Source organism: Myxine glutinosa, chromosome 14 (genome assembly GCF_964187855.1).
Source record: "Myxine glutinosa chromosome 14, kmMyxGlut1.1, whole genome shotgun sequence".
Classification (NCBI taxonomy): domain Eukaryota; kingdom Metazoa; phylum Chordata; class Myxini; order Myxiniformes; family Myxinidae; genus Myxine; species Myxine glutinosa.
Genome location: NC_136274.1, coordinates 47,378,243 through 47,399,085, shown reverse-complemented (window position 1 = coordinate 47,399,085; position 20,843 = coordinate 47,378,243). Strand labels below are relative to the sequence as shown.

Genomic DNA, 20,843 nt, shown 5'->3' with positions numbered 1-20,843 from the left:
AGAAAATAATTAAATGATTAATAATGAATATAAATAAATAATAATCATTAAAAAATTAAATTGTTAATCAATTCGGTCACAGAACACATAAACCACCACCATTTCATTAGAATCTGTAACTTAAAAAAAACATTTTTTAGTCATTAATCGAATAATTAAATAATTAATCGATTAATTGATTAATTAATAAATCAAAAATAGCCTTTGCAGCCAAATCACCTGGTCATTGGCATGTCCAAATATCAGCTTCCTAACTCAAAAGGTGCCTGAGTTAATGGTCAGAAGAGAAAGGAAATTTGATTAATTAAATAAGTACTTAATTAATCGCTAATAATTAAATAACTCCTCAATTAATTGATTAATCAAAAAACAAAAAATACTGTTTTTGACAAAGGAGTTGCCACTATTGTGCCGAAATGTCAGCTTCCTAGCTCAAAGGATAGCTGAGATATCGCCCGGACAAACAAACAAGAAAAAGAAAACAAGAAAACAACCAGAGTGAAAACTGAGTACTCCCTTTCAGCGTGCGTCACTGCCGAGCCCCCTTCGGTGCCCGGCAATGACGTTTTGCAATGCCTGGAGATGGCAGAGGAAAGGTGCGGTGTACAAAAAGAAAGTAAGCCCTAACTGTCAGAGAATTAATTTTGATATATCTCGAAATTAGAGGAGAAAAACATCATTTAAGAATAAGAATAAAAGCTTTAATGCAGTAAAACAGAAAAAATCTTTCCCAAAAAATTTTCGAAAAATTTTTCCTGGATCCGGAATAATATCCTGAGCTTCACCAAAAACTAATCAATTCTTCCTTATCCCAAGGGCAATCATCCCACCAACTTTCATCCAAATCCGTTCAGAACTTTTCCAGATATCTTGTTCACGAACATACGAACACACACACACACACACACACACACACACACACGGACGGACACGATTGAATGCGTTACTCCCTGGTGGGAGTAATAAACCTGAAAATCGCAGAGCCAGAACCAGAATTATTTATTTGGTCTGGGAAGACCATGTGAGGTTTCTTCTTCTTCAGCCTCACACAACCCTGGGTGAATATGCGATCTTTTTTAAAAAAGTTGGAATTTTGCCAAATCTGTTTTATTCGTTTGTTAATATACCTCAGCCATTGACAAATCTGGAACTAAGTCTTTATAAGTTCATCAAATACTGACACCGCGAATGACATTCGCTGAGCTAAATGTTGATATCTCTTCTGAGGTTAAAAAAACAACAACAAAAAACAGTTTTAAAGCATTATACGTATCAAACGATACATTTTATTAAACGGGGAAACCTAATACACACTTTGGTTGTTTTTAAAATGACCGAATGTCTTTATTAGAAAAAAAAAATGAGCATTGAAGACAATGCTGCTAAAAAAATACACCGCTCTAACGCATAACCACGAGTTTAAACTACATTTACAACAAATATGAAAACTATTTTCATATTACAATGTTAAATATAGAATATATAGAAGATAATGTTAAAAAAAAATGAGCCCTATCTTCCAATGGTAAAAAAAATCCTTCAAAAAATTCCTGGATCGGGAATAATATCCTGAGCTTCACCAAAAACTAATCAATTCTTCCTTATCCCAAGGGCAATCATCCCACCAACTTTCATCTAAATCCGTTCAGAACTTTTCCAGATATCTTGTTCACAAACACATGAACACACACGGACACGAGTGAATCCATTACTCCCTGGCGGGAGTAATAAAGGATGTGGACACTTTTAACCGGTAAAAATCCAATTTATCAATCTACTCTTTCTCATCAAGAACATTCTTAAAATGCAAGTAAAATACCCTTCCCCATCTCTTCCCTGCTTTCAAACATTTATGGCAAATACTGTGAATCCTGGAATAACGGGGACTCTTCTTCTGTGTTGCTTTTGCGTTGCTTTCACTTTGATTTCCGGCTATATTTTGCCGTGACCCTTAAGCCACATGCCTTTCACATGTCATTGTATGTGGGGCACCCCAGCGCTGCTGGTGTGTGAGACCACAATTTGTGCATGCTTAGCAGGTTTACTGGATTACCTCAACTGCGACGCTGCTGTCTGCAAGGGTTTAAAGACATTTTTTACTTGCATGTATGAAATGTCGAGCAATATGTTGGTGGTATGCTGGTATTGATGAAGAACAGCAATAAAATACAGTGAGAATATTGGTGGTGTTCCCAGTGCGTCAGTGTACAAACAAATAAGCCAGTTGAATGTTGTAAATGCATAAGATCAGTAGCTCTATGTTTTTAAAACACAATACATCAATGGGGAAATTTTTGCGATGTTGATGGGAGTCAGAGTTCACTCTTATCGATGTGCTGATACATCCGTGGTACTTAACTACATGGCCAAAAGTATGCGGACGCCCCTTCTAATTGGTGGATTCGGCTGTTTCAGTCACACCCATTGCTGACAGGTATATATAATCAAGCAGACAGCCATGCAATCTCAATAGACAAACATTGCCAGGAGAATGGGCCATAAGGAAGAGCTCAGTGACTTTCAACATTGCACCGTCATAGGATGCCACCTTTCCAACAAATCAGTTCGTCAAATTTCTTCCCTGCTAGAGCTGCCCTGGTCAACTGTAAGTGCTGTTATTGTGAAGTAGAAATGTCTAGGAGCAACAACAGCTCAGCCGCAAAGTGGTAGGCCACACAAGCTCACAGAACAGGACCACCAAGTGCTGAAGCGCGTCGCGCATAAAAATCGTCTGTCCTCATGCCTACTCTTGGACCGGCCTACTCTTGGACCGGCCTACTCTTGGACCGGCCTACTCTTGGACCCGGCCTACTCTTGGACCGGCCTACTCTTGGACCGGCCTACTCTTGGACCTGCCTACTCTTGGACCTGCCTACTCTTGGACCTGCCGACTCTTGGACCTGCCGACTCTTGGACCGGCATACTCTTGGACCGGCATACTCTTGGACCGGCATACTCTTGGACCGGCATACTCTTGGACCGGCATACTCTTGGACCGGCCTACTCTTGGACCGGCCTACTCTTGGACCTGCCTACTCTTGGACTGGTCTATTCGGGTTTTTCCCTCTTTTCTCCATTCTTGGTTTTATGTGTAGAAAGAGATTTTCGTGTGATAAATCCATAAATAAAGACAGTGTGATTGAAGGCTTGGCTTGGTGTGCTTCAGGCCGTAACACATTGCCCCCATGCACAAAGCGAAGTCCATACAGAAATGGTTTGTCGAAATCAGTGTGGAAGAACTTGACTGGCCTGCACAGAGCCCTGACCTCAACCCCATAGAACACCTTTGGGATGAATTGGAATGCCGACTGTGAGCCAGGCCTCATCGCCCAACATCAGTGCCCGCCCTCACTAATGCTCTTGTGGCTGAATGGAAGCAAATCCTCACAGCAGTGCTCCAACATGTAGTGGAAAGCCCTCAAAGCCTTCCCAGAAGAGTGGAGAGTGTTGTAGCAGCAAAGGGGGGGACCAACTCCATATTAATGCCAATGATTTTGGAATATCATGCATATATATATATATATTGTTCTTTGGAGTTCCTTGACCAAGCTCCAGTTTGGGTCGTCCTGGTGTGGATTGTCACTGCCAGCACGAATCCAACTCCCCTGTCATCCTCCTCCAGTTCCTTGTCAATGAGGTGATTGTACTGACATTCCCAAGCACTCCACTTGCCTCTTCCTCTTCTCCAATGCATCTTCCTTTTCTCCAATGTCTCTTCTTCTTCCACCTTCCTTTTGCATTGGTTTGTTTATTGTTCCCATGTGAACCAATGGCTTATAATGATGGGAACCTCAGTTGAAATCCAGTATGCTATATGTGTTTATTCATTGTGCTGGGAGGATAGCCAAGATGTATGCAAACTTGCCTCTGAGCTGTCTATCCTGGGTTTGAATCTCTGCGCAACTATAAAAGGCAAGATGTAATTGTGTGCGTCTTCCCTTGGATGTACGTTAAACTGGTCATCCCATCTGCGGGCATTAGTTGTTGGACTTTACAAATCCCATGATGTCCTTCGTTAAGAGTAAGCGAGCTATCACCAGCACCCTGGAGAAATTTCAGATTCCTGCCCTGACTGACTACTGGGAAGGCAATGGAAAACCACCCAGCATAACCAAGAAACTGCTTCAGGGGCACTAATGCTCTGTAAAGAGGACATGGTATATCATCATCTTTCGTCGATTGTCGACATGTGGTCTTAAAATTTCCATTAAATTGATAGTCTTTCATTGTCGAAGATTGTTAACCCTAACGACTCAGCTGTTCATGTGAAACATGCACAAACTACCCTGTGAATATGTCAATATTGCAGAATTTGCTGCCGAGGCAGTATCCACACTTTGAGACAACAAGTTGTGTAACCTGGTGTTAAGGAACCTCCAATAAGACCAGACTACTTGCAACCGATAGTTGAAGCAGGAATTAGCAATTTTCTGGGGGTGTCGGTGATAAGCTCGCCTCCTCTTTACGAAAGACTGGGATTTTTAACGTCCACCAATGCCCCCAGTGCTGACAGGGATACAGTTCTCTGGCTTAGTGTCTTTCCGATGGATGACACATTTATTGATGCATCGCCCTTCAAGCCTTCACACTCCAGGATGACCGTTTATCGCTGGGTTGAGATTCAAACCCAGGCTAGATATCTCAAAGGCGAGTGTGCCTTCCTCTCCACTACCCTCTCACTCCATAATTCACATAAATGTACACGTGTCAACAAATGTTTGTCCTGCATGTGATTTATGTACTCGCCCCGCTGTGAGCCTTGGATCGATATAAAATAATATACATTGATGGTTTCTCGTTGCCACTTGCCCTTTGCAAAATCTGTTGCTGACAGGTATTTTTTTTAACAATGTATGGATCGCTCCCTGTTCTTGCACCTGTTATCCACAAACATTTGCATCATTGTGGGATGCGTTTGCCCGGTTTTATCGCAGGGTGCACTGGTCAGCGTGTGTGCTGATGACAGCTTGCATTTGTGGAACCTACGACAGAAACGTCCCGCCATATTACACTCTCTCAAGTTCAACAAAGAGAGGTGAGTAGAGCCCATTACTCCACACCTCCCATCATACCTGTGTTTTCTCCTTCCTGCGCCATCCTTTCATCCTTCCATGCATTCGTCACCCTTCCTTGCTTTCCCTTTAAAATCTACTGGTCTATGTTGTTTTGTTATTGTACCCTTTTCACTCTGTTCTCTGTTAATCATCTCACCACCTCTGTTGTATGCTGACCATAGTAAGTGCTCGCACCCTTACTCGCAATTCCCATTCCTGTTTCTTCTGCTCCTTGCTGCCTGTAGAATCACGTGCTGCCACTTGCCTTTTCAAAGCAAGTGGCTGTACATCGGCTCAGAACGTGGGAACCTGCATGTCGTCAACGTAGAATCCTTCGTGCTGTCTGGATATGTGGTTATGTGGAACAAGGCGATTGAACTGTGAGTCAGATGGGCCGTGGGCGGGCATTGGAGTGGAGAGTGGAGGAAGTTATTTGTGGAATTACTGCTAGTTGGGGTTTGTTTAGACATAGTTGATATTTTTTTTCATTTTGCATTGTACCTGAGGATTGTGGATGACCTGTCCAATCTGGCACTAATTATGTTTGTGGCTTTGGTGAAGAAAAAGGAAGAATGCAGATGTGAACCATTATGGTGAGATGGCCATCTAGACAAAATACATCTTGTGTGGCCTGCAGTCTCTACCGTATGCTGCAATCTCTATCTTATGCTGACCATGCATTAATTTGTGCACAATTGTTTGTACAAACTGTTCTAATTACCACTTCTCCTTTCTCATTCATCATTCCGAAAGCCTCGGCTGCTTTGATAAACATTCTTGATTTTACATTTCCATCTTTCATTATGGTTTTTTTTTTTGGTTTTTTTGGGGTATACAACATCGAAGCTCATGTAAGAGCTAACACATTGAACATGAAAACATGCACAGACACATAAAACATGCAATGAAGGAAGCGGGAGACAAGATGGGGAGAGAGGGGGAAGCACACAAGTACAACGTTTGAGGGCAGGAACATCGGGAGATCTGTGGGAGGATGAGGGCTTGGGGTGAGGGAAGGGGGTGGGGGAGTTAAAAAAAAAACATATGGACACTGCTTTGACTTCCAGGAAAGAAGTCGGTATTTCAGAAAAGTGGATCTGGGGTGAATTAATGGGGGTAGAAGAGATCAAGGTTTTGGATGGGGGAAAATAAGAGATTGTGGTGAACAGCTGTTTTAAAGACTTAGAGGGATGAGTGGGATTGAAGAGAGTGAGGGGGTTTGTTCCAGCGGCAGGACAAAAGAGGAATGAAAGAGTGAAGGTGAGCAGAGAGTCTTGATTTTGGCAGTTTGACCAGAAGAGGGTTGCAGGCAGATCTTGTGCGACCTGTCGGAATATTTGGGGGACAGAGCACAGACAGCTGAGGGAGCAAGGCCGGAGAGGAGTCGGTAGAAGACAGAAAGACCACCAACCTGCCTGCGGTGAGTGAGTGAAAGGTCCTCACAATCGGCTTCATCGCGGGAGATTCCAATGATTGTGAAAGCTTTGGTTTCAACAGCGTGAAGCCGAGTGAGGTGTGAGGCAGGAGCACCAGCCCAGAGGGGAGATCAGTGTTCCATTGAGCTGCGGATGAAAGCCTTGTATGTGGTGAGGAGCTCTCAGGTGTGCCAAGGAAGGACTTTGCACGATGGAGAATGCCCAGTTGGCAACTGACTTTGGAGGCTAGCTTGGAAAGGTGTTTATCCCAGGAAAGATCATGGCAGATGATTTTATCCAAATAAAGTCATTGGGAATATTTTTGTCCTCCCTTCCTTCCTGTCTCTATTTTTTCCATTTGTGGCATCAAACTATTTTTAAAACTGCAGAAGGAAATACTCTCCAGTCAATTTTTTTTTTTTTATCAACTATGCCACCACAGAAAGTGCAGTAGTTCTGATCCTTTGGGATCAACACATGGCCCTTCAAGTCAAATAAACCTGCATAAAACAACCAAAAAATCTGCACAAGGTAAGCCATTTGCTGTTTCAAACAGGATGTGAGATCCTCCACAGCTGCAGGCATTTATACGCAACACATACCCGAGAATTCCAACTCTGCATTCTGCACGCATCCCTCTCTCCTCCCCCCCCCCCCCCCCCCCATCAGCCATCAGCCACTGGTTTCATTGCTTATTGGCGGATTGTCAGTGACAGTGTAGATAAAAAAAAACATGCACCACCAATTACGGGTAAGAGCCGTGATCTGACTTTTCGTAATTATTTGTTATTGCACGTGGTACATGTTTGCCAGCCTCGGCGGTGCACGCTTCTATCTATGCAGCTGATGATGATGCGTCAATCAGCGTTGAAACCGGTACGATGGCTGATCGGGGCATGCAGCATTGGGATTCTCATGCGGGTGAAGCTTGAAATAGCAAGGGGCTTACCTTGTTTTCTTGGTTGCTTTGGTGTTATTAGATTTTCTTGGTTTGTGTGTGTGTGTTGTTATGTCTGACTTCCTTCCTGTAACAACATTGCAGTGATTGATCTTGATTTTGATTCTGCAGCCTTCTTTGACTAATACTTTGACTTTATAGTCCCAGTTGTAGCTATGATTATTTAACTGAGAGATGGATGATTGGGTGTTCGGACAATTACAGATGAGAGACTTGATTTGGCCACTTTTATTTATTTATATATACTAGTACACCCGTTCCCCACAGGAGCAGCAGGAAGGGTCATAGTATTTTCCTCTCTGGGGTATATAGTGTTACGGACACGACTTATTAAGATGTTATGCTGGGCCGAGCGGAATGGCCGCCGTGTTCGCACAAGTTACCCGATTATACTCGAACGTTGGCCGAATCGCGCTACGCTAGATCAATGAAGGAAAGGACACAACGGCTGGGTTAAATGACACGACACCAGGGGTACAGTTCTCAAGACCTCCGGAGGAGGATATAATATGGGATATGCAGAACGTTTAGATTACACGGCACAAGAGGTACAGCACAGAAAGGTGGGCACTTATACACGGTCTTATCTTAATTCCTGACAGACCACAGACAAACGGGACAAGACGGACTCACACAGGGATTGATGGCAAGGAAGGGCAGGCAGTCGGTAGCTCAAGGTGCACCTTGGCTCAGGGGCAGAATCGACCCGGTCCGGTCCAGAGTGGCGGGGAGGTATTCAGCGCTTGGAGGTGGCGTCCTTTCTTCTCCAAGCTGAGGCGCATCTGACGTCACCTCCGTCTTCCTGCGCTTGTCCAGCGGGGAGTGACACGCCCTCGGCTCGTTAGCTCCGCCCCAGATCGAATCGGTCCGCCGCTTCTTATTGGGTGCGGGGGGTTACCGGGCTCCGCCCTTGACGAGGAGCTGACAGTGAGCCCCTGAGTGGTAACCCCGTCGGAGCACATGGGCAATGGCGGCTAACCAAGCCGGAGTGAGGACGCGCACTCCCCGCGCCGCTGTTGTTGTTGTTGGTGTTGTTGTTTCATGAGGAAGAGATGCGGGGAGGTATTGGGAGGTCCTAAACTTACTAATGGTGCCATACAATCACATTCTGGTGCAACGAAGAGTCAGAATTAATGGAAACGAGTCCTTAACTGACATAGACTAAGAATAACTAGCAAGATGTCCTATAGTTGTCTACGTGAGATGCGGTGAACCTGGGCACGACATTTAATGGGGGAAAAAGGGGAAGGTCGGGGCTACAGAGTGTTGTTTACAGACAATGGGACTAGGGAATGTGGGATTGGGGATAGTTGGGGAGTATTGGGGAAATAGGGGAATATTTACAAGCAGATATGGATGGAGGCCAAATCCCATATCCGCAACATTGCACCCTTCTCTACCTCGGGGCGTCCCGACCCGATAAATTTTTATCTACTTTAGTGTGGCACTCAGATGTAGTTCCCTCTACTATTAACTCTACCCTGAGTGCGACAGTTTTACAGATGTTCACAAATGAGTAAATATGTCCCCCTGCGACGTTGCACCCTTCTCCTCACAGAAACACACCCACAGGACAACCGAATCGCGGAAAGAATTCTCAAACTAAACATACAGCCGGTAGGGAGCATTATTCACACAAGCTTACACTGATATTTACACTACGATCCAGGACCTGTTTTTGGAGGAACACATGCAGATGTTATGCATAGAGAGAGAGCACGCATGCCAGCATCGATACACCAACCCACGAGTGCTCTGTGGCCCTACGGCCTTTAATAATGTGCAGAGCACCCCATCCAAGCACCAAAAGCACCACCCCATACATACAGTCAGCACCATCCGGTGCACCAATAAAATGTTCATAAATCACCGGTGGTGTCGCAGCCGGCCGATGTTCTGCCGCTGGTCTTGCCTTCATGTGGTGCACTTGGCCTTCTTGCTTCTCTAAAAATAAAGAAAGGCGCCAACCGCGTCCATTTCTGTATTGTGGCCGTCAGGGGGCCAACTAAAAGTGGTTCACCTGTATGGCATAGGTGCATCAACGGGTGGTGCTTGGCCGCAAAAGAACTGCGGTCCATGGTGGGCGGCCACAAACATTGCGGTCCATATGGTGTATCGATCCAGGCAGCAAGCAGCAAAAGTACAGGCCCACAACTGCGGAGCCAGCACCTCTCTCTCCTCTCTCTCTTCCCCAAAGCCAGATCCTCGGAGGTGGGAGACAAAAGAAGAAGACAAGTGAGTAAGGTGGTAAGGGCGCAAAAGTGCACGCAATACAAGATGATGCACACTGAGGGCACATGGGAACCAGGTGAGACAGGTACGTTCCTACCGTACGCCCCCCCACCCCCACCAGGTAACCTACATTGCCCCTCCCTTACCCCTTACTGTATCCACAAAACACAACACTACCCATAAACATCTACTTTACAAATCAACAAACGTCCCTACTGTCTTCCCCGTTCCTCCCATAAACCAAATTCGTCTTCTCTCCCTCCTAACCAATCAAATTTGCCATTTCCAACTCTCATCACAATTTGCCATCTCCAACTCAACATCAAAATTTGCCATCACCAATTCATCATCAGTCCCTCCTAAGGAGGGAGAGATGGAATCACCCCAATGTCTCATCCATGTCGTGATGCGTCTCACAAATCCTCACAGCAATTCTCATTTCCTGCACACAGAACAAAGAAAACACAGGTGTGGAGTCATCATCACCACAGTTAAGTGGCTGCGTATGGTGCGACAGGTTCATCAATCCTAACTATTTCCTAAATGACTTTAACAACTTTACATTACCCGGGGTCTTTCTCCTGCCAAACCATTGGCCCACTTACACTATGGGTTCTAAAAACCAATTCCCATTGACCAATCTGTGGTGCCTCTCAATTTGGGGTCTCACTCCCCCGATTCATCTCCCGGTGCCCTCGCACAATTTCTGGGCTGTGACGTGTAGCTCTCCCAGCAGGTCTACCCACCTGCACACCTCCACCACTGTAGTTGCCTCCGAGCTTACCTGCTCCTTACCCTAACCTAACTACCTGGGGAAGGCCCTCTAGCGCTCTCCCCACTCGGTGCCCTCTCTGGCACTGGGCTACCCGGGTCCGTCCTCCGGATCCTCGGGCCCCACTGACACTAACGGCTCCCAGAGCCCACCTGCGGCCTCACCTGGCCGACATCCTCACAGTGGTGGAGTGCCCAACCAACTACACACACTAACAGGCTACACGCCCAGCCATTTCCACAACACTAATGCACCCATCCGCAATACCATTCTGCAACCGCACCACAAGTGCCAATATCCAACCACAATTTACCTATACCCTCTACCTAACACTTACACTACCCGCCCCGGGTATCGTGATGGGGGTCCACTCTTCCCCCATTCACACCTTCGCACCATGCACACCACTCCGTACCACTTACTCCAACTCTCTCCACACCACTCATTCCAATACTCCATGTATTCCACACACCTGCACTTGCACACCTGTGCTCTCACACCTGGTGCCACCTGCACCCTTCTCTCCCCAAGCGCTTTCGCGCTGATCCACAACACTCACTACTCATACACTGCTCCATACACCTGTTCAGTTGCACACTTGTGCAATCACACCTGTTCCATCCTCACACAGCATCATCTCATCTAACTACTCCCCTCTGAAACTTGCGCTTCCCAGTCGTCCCTTTAAACTATTGCGCTCCCACGTCATTATCAGCCATACTAATCTACCTGCGTCCCCACTACAGGTATCAGTCACTATCCAAACCTTAACGTTACCTAATGTCATCTTCTAGGGCCCTATCAATATCCTAACCCATCCGGGCTAGTTTTCACTGCCATCAACCCCATAAACTATTGCGCATTTGCCCCAGTTTGTGAGGGATGACAGAGTTGCCATCCCACCACATCGGGCATCTCCCACTACCAATTTTGCACATCAAATTTCAACAAATCAAAAATTTGCCACTCACTACCCATCATCTGCCAATCATTACTACCAATCCTTTGCCAATCATCAAATTTTGTTTTTTTACTAATTTCGGGGCCAAAACACTAACCTCATCACACAGTCTACTTACTAATGCCTCTCGGTGCGCCAATTCCTGTCCAAAGCCCGGCTTCGTAAAGCCGAGCAATGAATGCGGGTTGTTCCGTGCCAGCGGCTGGACACGTCCCGCATTCGGTGCAGGGCAGGAGGTTTACCCGGGCCGAGATCCCTCGCACCATCTCGGCACGGAGCCATCCCATTGCCCGATTTCGACCTGCCGGAATGCCTCAACAAAAAGTGGTCGCCATGACGACCCTTCCTATCGCGCTGCCCGCTCCGCCTAGTGGAGCACGGACGCGGCCGTTCAAAGCGAGGCCCGGCACGCACCGAGGGCCCGATTCGGCTATAAGTCGTTCTAACCTCTAACCCGGTTACCGTCGATGCCTCACCTGCATGGTTACAAGCATACGCTACCCCTTTCTTGTTCATACCTCCAGCTGTTCCCATGCTCCTCGTACCTTTCCTTACACACCCAGGTACACTTATTCCACTCACAGACTTGGTCACACACCTGACCACCGAACACCTTGGCACACATTCGTCGCTCGCACACCTCACCAACACACCTCTTCGCGCCCCCTCCTCGGTCACCTCCTCTGTGACAATCACAGGTGTGCTCTCACTCGCACACCCAACCACGTGCCTCACTACCAATTCCAGCGTGCATTCCCACTCACGCTCTACCATTCCAGGTGTGCATCCTTCCATTCCAGGTGTACATCCTCGCTCACCTGTCACAACCAACTCACGCTCCTTGTCACTCTCACTACTCTCACCTCCACTCTTGACAGCGCACTCACCCTTACTCTTGACAGCGCACTCTTTCCTCATGCACCCGTCCGTTACACACCTCTCTCGCGCACACTCTTGCGCACACTCTCCCGTCACACCCTCTGTAACACTCACCACAGGCGTGCATTCTTCCTTGCCTTTGACAGCGCACTCTTTCCCCATGCACCTGTCCGTCACACACCTTTCTCGCGCACACTCTTGCGCACACTCTCCCGTCACACCCTCTGTAACACTTACCACACCGCGCTTCCATGTGCTCCCTCGCACACGCGCTACGACCGACTCACTCTCGCCAGCACCCTCACTCCTTGGCACGCACTTTTTCCTCACACACCCCAGAGTCGGACTTTCTCGCACACCTCCTTTTTCGCACACCAGACCTGTCGCACACTTCACCAACGGCCTCTCACGAACACCCGGGTCCATCTCGACCCCCAAGCTCATTAAATCACCTGGCGCATCAAACGCACGACCATATTGGTCACCACTTACACCGGGTCCTCTTCCTCTTCGCTTCTCCTCCATCACCTGCGAATCCCTCATCCGGTTAATGAGCACATCATCACGATCCGAACACAGACTTCGGACCAATTCTTTTATCTCCTCTTTTATCTCTTTCTTATCCCCTCTCTGTCGCTTCTTAATTTCGCTCACCCCTTCTTCCACTTCTTCTAATTTCTGCTTCACCTCTTTTATTCCCCGGTACGTCTCCTCAAGCTCGTCCTCCAAGGCTACCTTGACCGTTTCCATGTGCGTCCTCACCTGCCGGTCCTTCGTCTCCATTACCTCTGTCACCTCGTCCAACCTCGTTGTCAGTCCCTCACGTACCATCTGACATTCCCTCTTCGTCGCTATCAAGTCGTCTTTTAGTTCTTTCTGTGTCGCTTTTAACCCTCCTAGTACCGCAGTGTTCCTTTGTACCTGCTCCACTAACTCAGGCTGTCCCACCGTCAGCTGTTCCACCTCCTGCGTCAGGTCCTCTATGCCCCCTTGTAACTTTACAGTCCCCCTTCTCACCTCCTTCTCCATGTGCTCCTTACAGTGCCTCACCTCCTCGCGCACTCCTCCGACCTCCTCACTCACACCTCTTCTGATCTCTTCTCCCATCACTTGCATCTCCTGCCCAGATGCCACCCTCATCTGCTCCATTTCCTCCCTGTGAGCATCCAGTTTGGTTTCTACCCCCATTCTGACCCCCTCTATCTGCTGCCCCATTTGTTTAACTTCCCTTTCCGCTTGGTCCCTCATGTCCCTCAATTTGCCTTCCATACTGTTTTCTAACCCCTCTAACCCATTTTTCACTCCCTCTATCTGATTCTCCTGGGCAGCCATTCTATTTTCCACCCCCATTAACCCATGTTTCACCCCTTCTATCCCATTGTCTAACCCCTCTAATTTCTTGTCTAATCCCTCACCGGTACCCCTCGCTTCGTCCCTCATTACCCCCATTTAGCCCTCCAATCGCTCACCCTGAGCATCCATCCGCTTCCCCATTACCCCCATTTGGCCCTCCAATCGCTCACCCAATCGCTCACTATCAGCCCTCATTTGCTCACTATTAGCCCTCATATCGTCCTTCTGCAGGTTGAAGGACGCCTGCATTTGCGCCATAAATTGCTCCATGAGGGCCTGCATTTGGGCCATCCCTCCCACTTGTGCAGCGGGTGCGGCCGCCGTGGCTATGTGCGAGGCGCCATTTTGCGCGCCCGCAACCTCGTGCGCGACGACGCCATTTTGCGACCCTGCTACCCTCACTGCTTCGCTCTCCCCATGTCCCTCAATTTGGTCCTGGATCGACCCTGCCTCACTCTCCTCTACCGGAACCCAGCCGTCTTGATCCGCCATAGCGCGACTTTCAAAATTCGGGTTTTTATTTTCGTAAAACAAAATCAAATTTCGCCGTTATAATTTCGAGCGCGTGAAACGCGCTCCGGGTCCAATCTCACTCCTCGACACCAATTGTTACAGTACTAACACAATTGGTGTCCAAAATTTGGGCCTAACAAATTTAGTCCCAGGTCCGAATCCAACTCCTGACACCAATTGTTACGGACACGACTTATTAAGATGTTATGCTGGGCCGAGCGGAATGGCCGCCGTGTTCGCACAAGTTACCCGATTATACTCGAACGTTGGCCGAATCGCGCTACGCTAGATCAATGAAGGAAAGGACACAACGGCTGGGTTAAATGACACGACACCAGGGGTACAGTTCTCAAGACCTCCGGAGGAGGATATAATATGGGATATGCAGAACGTTTAGATTACACGGCACAAGAGGTACAGCACAGAAAGGTGGGCACTTATACACGGTCTTATCTTATTCCCGACAGACCACAGACAAACGGGACAAGACGCCCTCACACAGGGATTGATGGCAAGGAAGGGCAGGCAGTCGGTAGCTCAAGGTGCACCTTGGCTCAGGGGCAGAATCGACCCGGTCCGGTCCAGAGCGGCGGGGAGGTATTCAGCGCTTGGAGGTGGCGTCCTTTCTTCTCCAAGCTGAGGCGCATCTGACGTCACCTCCGTCTTCCTGCGCTTGTCCAGCGGGGAGTGACACGCCCTCGGCTCGTTAGCTCCGCCCCAGATCGAATCGGTCCGCCGCTTCTTATTGGGTGCGGGGGGTTACCGGGCTCCGCCCTTGACGAGGAGCTGACAGTGAGCCCCTGAGTGGTAACCCCGTCGGAGCACATGGGCAATGGCGGCTAACCAAGCCGGAGTGAGGACGCGCACTCCCCGCGCCGCTGTTGTTGTTGTTGGTGTTGTTGTTTCATGAGGAAGAGATGCGGGGAGGTATTGGGAGGTCCTAAACTTACTAATGGTGCCATACAATCACATTCTGGTGCAACGAAGAGTCAGAATTAATGGAAACGAGTCCTTAACTGACATAGACTAAGAATAACTAGCAAGATGTCCTATAGTTGTCTACGTGAGATGCGGTGAACCTGGGCACGACATTTAATGGGGGAAAAAGGGGAAGGTCGGGGCTACAGAGTGTTGTTTACAGACAATGGGACTAGGGAATGGGGGATTGGGGATAGTTGGGGAGTATTGGGGAAATAGGGGAATATTTACAAGCGGATATGGATGGAGGCCAAATCCCATATCCGCAACAATAGATTACAGTAGATCTAGGCTCGAAATGCCACAGTATGTATGTATATGCATGTGGGTGGAAACAAGAGGTAATGTACTGTGTGGCAGACGGTTCTTATCACTCCCAGTAAGATGCAGCAAGGGCTGTATGGGACACCTTACTGGCGGTTCACCACTCGCAGTATGGAGTCGCATAATAACTGGTATATAACGGAAAGGTTTTCAGAGTCACAAGTGTGTGGAAAGCTCGCTGCTTTGCCCTGATGATGCCCCCAATAAGGGCGAAACCAGGACGTCAACTGAGTTTTTCATGCACTTGTGACGGTAACTGAATTAACATCTTTATGATGTACCTTAGAGCTGCGGGATGGCTCTTCTGGAGCTTGGCAGAAAGGGTGGACGTACGTGGAGGTGACGTCACAGCGTTCACTCATTAAGTTGGAGCACTAAAATTATATATAGTAATTTCACTACTCCCAACCGCATCCAGGTCGACTCCATGTAGTGGGTGGAAACGAGGAAATGTACCATGTGGCAGGCGGTGCCTATCGCTCCCAGTAAGGTGCATCAAGGGCTGCATGGGACACCTTACTGGTGCTTTGCCACTCACAGTATAAAAAAAAAAGAAAAAAAAAAAGGTAGAGATGTGTGTGTGTGTGTGTGTGTGTGTGTGTGTGTGTGTGTGTGTGTGTGTGTGTGTGTGTGTGTGTGTGTGTGTGTGTGTGTGTGTGTGTGTGTGTGTGTGTGTGTGTGTGTGTGTGTGTGTGTGTGTGTGTGTGTGTGTGTGTGTGTGTGTGTGGAGTATCACAGTATGGAGTCGCATAATTGTGTGTGTGTGTGTGTGTGTGTGTGTGTGTCTATATTTATAAAGGAGGAGTGCCTATTCATCCGTCCCCAAATTACTCCCATAGTTTTGGGTTTTGGGGTTAGCCCCACCAAACCCTATGTGGAACGTTTTTGGGTCCCAGCAGGTGCTGTATGGTAGGTGGTAGGTTTCATAAATTCTTCAAGACAATTAAGATTTTGAGTTTCAATCTGCACGAAACTGCTCCCGATCCAGAAGTAAACACATTACCGGGTGGGGCAGAAATGTTCGCTGTTTTGATATTTCAATACAATCGTGATTTTGAGTTTCCACCTGAACATTCTCTCTCTCTCCTCCCCCGCTGTCCCACTCTTCTCGACCCCCGTCTCTCCCTCCCTCCATCATCTCTCCCTCCCCATCGCTCTCTCCCTCTCTCTCCTCCCCTGCCATCCCACTCTTGTCTCCCGTCTCTCCCTTCCCGTCCTCTGTCTCTCACTCCGCACCTCCCGTCTCTCCCTCCCTCCCGTATCTTCCTCCTCCCGCTGTCTCTCCCTCCTCCCTCTCTTCCTTCCTCCCCTGGACTCTTCTTCCCCCAGTCGTTTCCTCTCCCCGTCCCTCTCTGCATCCTCTCTGCACCCTCTCTCTCTGCATCCTCTCTGCACCCTCTCTCTCCCCTCACCCTCTATTTCTGTTTGTCTCCGTCTGTTCATCTGTCTCTTTGACTGTCTTTCTCTCCTTCTCTGTCTCGGGCATGAGAGTGGGGTTTATTGCACTAAAATTGTTTTTGGACCCAAACAGAATTGCTCTTGTATTTGCCAATGTGAGTGGCTCTGGCCAGCTGTTATTTGAGTGTTCATTGCACTTTTTATTATTAATCTGTACATCTTCCCAGTCTGTGTCTATGTGACAAGGGAGTGTGAGTGAGGTATTATTGCATGACAATTGGTGTTGGACCCACACAGAATTGCTCTTTTCTTTGGAATGTGAGATGCTCTGGCCACCTGTTGTTTGAGTGTTATGTGCACTTTTTAGTATTAATCAATTCAAAATAGGATCTGGAGAAAGCAAGTGGCAGGGCTTGATTAAGAACAGTGTGGGCTTGTGGGTTTTCATATTTCTTCACTCCAAGCTTCCCTGTTTTCCAAAACACATTCTCTAGGCATTGCATCTCAAAGATGTATCTATTTCAAAAACGTGTCAACTCTCTGGTGTTGTCTTTGAATCGTGAAAATGGCCCTGGATTATTGTCACGGTGCTCACGAGGGGGAGGGAAGTGCTACATTACTGAGTATCTCTCCAGTGTAGAAGCCCTTCAGCAATACTCTGCTCTCTAACATGCAAGCTTGGGTCTTGCAAACCTTTCAAATGCATTTAATATTGTCGCATGCATGGCGCCCACCCGAAACTGCGTATACAATTTTAGTGGGTACCCACCTCGCTGGAGGGCAGCTTTAAGAATTACCGAGCTGTCCAATTTGTGTGACTTGCCGCTTGAGCAGTTGTACATCTATAGTATTCTATGTTCACTGTAGAACATTTCCAAAACTCAGGATGATTACTAATTTGATCCTCCCATGGGTAATTGGTTAACCCAAAACGCGAGCATGGAAAAATTATGTGATCATGAGGCGCACCACGGCTTTATCAATAAATAAATTATTTATTTATTTGACACTTGACATGACAACAGAAACCCCTAACACATAAAAAACAGGCAAATTAGAATGGCACTCAGTAGAGCGGATACCTCCGCCAGGCTGAACAGCTTACATTTTGTATCCCACTGATGGGCCGGATGTGCATCCGGAACTTAACCAAAATCGAAACGGCTTGGTCTAGTGACGTTACCCAACTCATCCACCTCGTTTTGTCATAACCCATCCATAACTGTTTGAAATGTCATGCTATATATCGTTTTTGGCCTTTCTCTCAATGGTGAAGAATCACATGAACATTGAAAAACATATAGTGTCTGGATCCAGATTCGCATCTTTCCCCAAGTCAAATCGATTCGTCCTTGTTACGCACCCATCCTGTCCACCAAATTCCGTCTGAATCCAACCATAAATTTTTGAGATTTCACATGGTTAACACATGGTTCAAAATGTCCAAAGGCTACTTTTGGATGCAAGCTGTGGTTAAGGCCTTAAAACTATACCCACTATCCCACAACATCACGATATTTTTAGGTTCTGCAACAGGGACAAGATGGGTGAAATGATCTCCTTTTACACTTATATTTTTTGTCTGAGCTTGCTTTTACATAATCGATTTCCTGATTTAGTAATTTGTTTTCCAAATGCGGAAACAAAACAAAATTCTTTGTATGAGGAAATTTAAAAGGAACTTTTCACTTTCAGATGTTTGTGTCTGAAGATCAAGGTGAGAAAATAAAATGGGCATCTGCTTTTAGAGGAAATATGAGGACTTGCAAGTACCTCGTCTAAGTGGTAAGTCCCTTGCTTGGACATTGAAAGCGGTCCTTCCGATTTGGCCAAAGGATGTGCAGGAGACTTTCGTCTTGTTCCAGGACTTCCACCTGACATGTTGTTTCCCTTTGGCTATACTGAGAACCTCCCCTGCTGACACCTTCTCTCAGCCCTGGTTTACCTACGCTCCACCAAGGGACTTAATTATTGCATTAGCGATCCAGGGCATTTGGCTAAAGACGAGCCTGCCATCTGGCTGAAGTTTCCAATTTTGATTGTCGTGTTGCACCAATTTCCAGGATCGTGTTTGTGTGGTAATTGTTTTATTTTGGCCTCCAGTGAGATGTATTCACCCTACCATGTTGAAAGTGAATGTTGATTATATTTTTGCCTCGTCAGTGGATTGGGAAGTGGTGGGGTGAGTGGGGTGGGAGCAACCTGATTAATCGCCAAAGCGACTATAATTCCGGCTCACTTGACACTGAGTGAAATTGCCGTGTTCCTGCAGGTCTACCAAGGATCATCCAGGGTCCGTTGTACACATCAGTGACAATCCCAGAGATGATGGAAAGGTACGAATTGATTGATTTCATTGCCCATAATTGATCCTAAAAGTCTATAATGTCCTGGTTTGTCAAGGTGTATGTTTTGAACCCAAAGACTTTTGCTATCGGGTCATATTTTGCCTCTCACTTGCAGGTCGATGGTACTTTTTAAAATCAAACTAAACAAACACTTAAAGAACTGGAACAGCACTCAGTAGAGCACATACCTCCACCAGGCTGAGCAGCTTATGTTTTGTATTCCACCGATGGGCCGGATTTGGATCCGGACCTGAACCAAAATTGAATCACTTCTTCCTTGTCCCACAACCAACCTGTCCACAAAATTTAGTCTAAATCCGTCCATAGCATTTTGAGACATCCTGCTCATAGACAAACGGACAAACGAACAGGGGTGAATACGTAACGCCCTTTTGCACAGCTTGATTGCTGCTTCCTTTGCAGTTGCAACGTGAGAGCTGTCAGCAGGAGTATTTTTTATTTATTTATCAGGAAGCAAAATGCATCAAATGAGTTTTTACATGCCTTTCTATTTATGGTCGTCTTTAAAGCTTTCAAATGATTGGTAGAAACTTCCTTGGCGATTGCACTTCCTTGTTGCAAATAATATATTTTAATTGTTCTACTGGAATCCTGAAATAGAGGCCATAACCTTTTTAGCCAAGGCTCTCATATTGAGTTTGCTTTGAGGAGAATTGGAGTCTTTGCTATTGTCAGGCACAATGCCAATGTCTTTGATAGCTGGAAGTCTTGTTAGTAATGATAAGGTATGTCCTCATGTCCGTTCCCTCCCCCCCCCCCCCCCCCACCCCGGCCCCCACCCACAACTCTCCATTTCCACCCATGTCAATTGCAAGGTGGCTCAAGTAAGCATGAATAGTCCATGAGTAAAAGCAGCCTTGGTTATCTCTGCTCTGCCATGAATTTGAAATGGCACAGGGACTTTCGGGCACAAGCACAAGGTGCATTCTAGCGTTTTAATCCTGGGTGCGTCTATTAAAGGGGCATTGGTGCACTTGCTGTGGCTTGGCTATGCAGAGATATTGTGACCTGCATGGTGTATTGGTTGTTTATTTTGTTTCATAACATTCATCTGACTCCGAGCAATTTGTACACAAAGCTAAGTTTATCTTGGACAACTGTCTTTTTGTGCCATTATAATGGTGCCATTAAGTGCCGTAAAATGAAAGAAAAACACTACCTTTGTAGTCTGTAATTTATAGACAAATGGGTGGAGAGTGGTGGAGAGTGGTGGTGGGGGGGGGGGGGGGGGGCCGACGAAGCTGACGTCATCGGCCGGAGATATTACCGAGGGCAGGACGCCATTTTCGGCAGTTGAGTTGAGATGAGACGGCAGTTCAGATGTGCCTGGAATTGAGTTGAGTAGAGAGTTGAGCACATTGAGTGAGGTCTGAGTCAAGAGTTCGTGTGCACCCGAGTCGAGTTGAGATCCTGAGTTCAGCACGAGGAGAGAGAGCCCGAGTTGTGTTGGCAGTTCACAGTGCGCAGTTCGCAGAGTTGGCAGTTGAGCCATAGGGAGTTGTTTTGAGCAGCCTGGTCGAGTCGTTCAGAGATCCCGACCCGAGTTGGGCTGAGGTGTAGCCCGAGTGGAGCTCGCTGTCCTGCTGTCGACCTCGTGGTGATCGGTGCTTGGTGTGTGGTGCTCGGTGCCGAGAGGC

General features: G+C 47.2%; 1 protein-coding gene across 9 annotated transcripts in view; it reads left to right on the top strand.

Moving 5' to 3' along the window:
- Positions 1-20,843, top strand: part of STXBP5 (syntaxin binding protein 5) — a 282,257-nt gene that overhangs the window by 126,792 nt on the left and 134,622 nt on the right. For all 9 annotated transcript variants that reach the window (XR_013621432.1, XR_013621431.1, XM_078768412.1 and 6 more), the window contains exons 3-6: positions 3,556-3,637; positions 4,935-5,035; positions 5,300-5,434; positions 19,110-19,173. Coding sequence is in view for 7 of the 9 variants with exons in the window: in XM_078768412.1 (XP_078624538.1) it covers positions 3,556-3,637; positions 4,935-5,035; positions 5,300-5,434; positions 19,110-19,173 (382 nt within the window). In the remaining 2 variants the exon portion in view is untranslated. The remainder of the gene's footprint in view (positions 1-3,555; positions 3,638-4,934; positions 5,036-5,299; positions 5,435-19,109; positions 19,174-20,843) is intronic.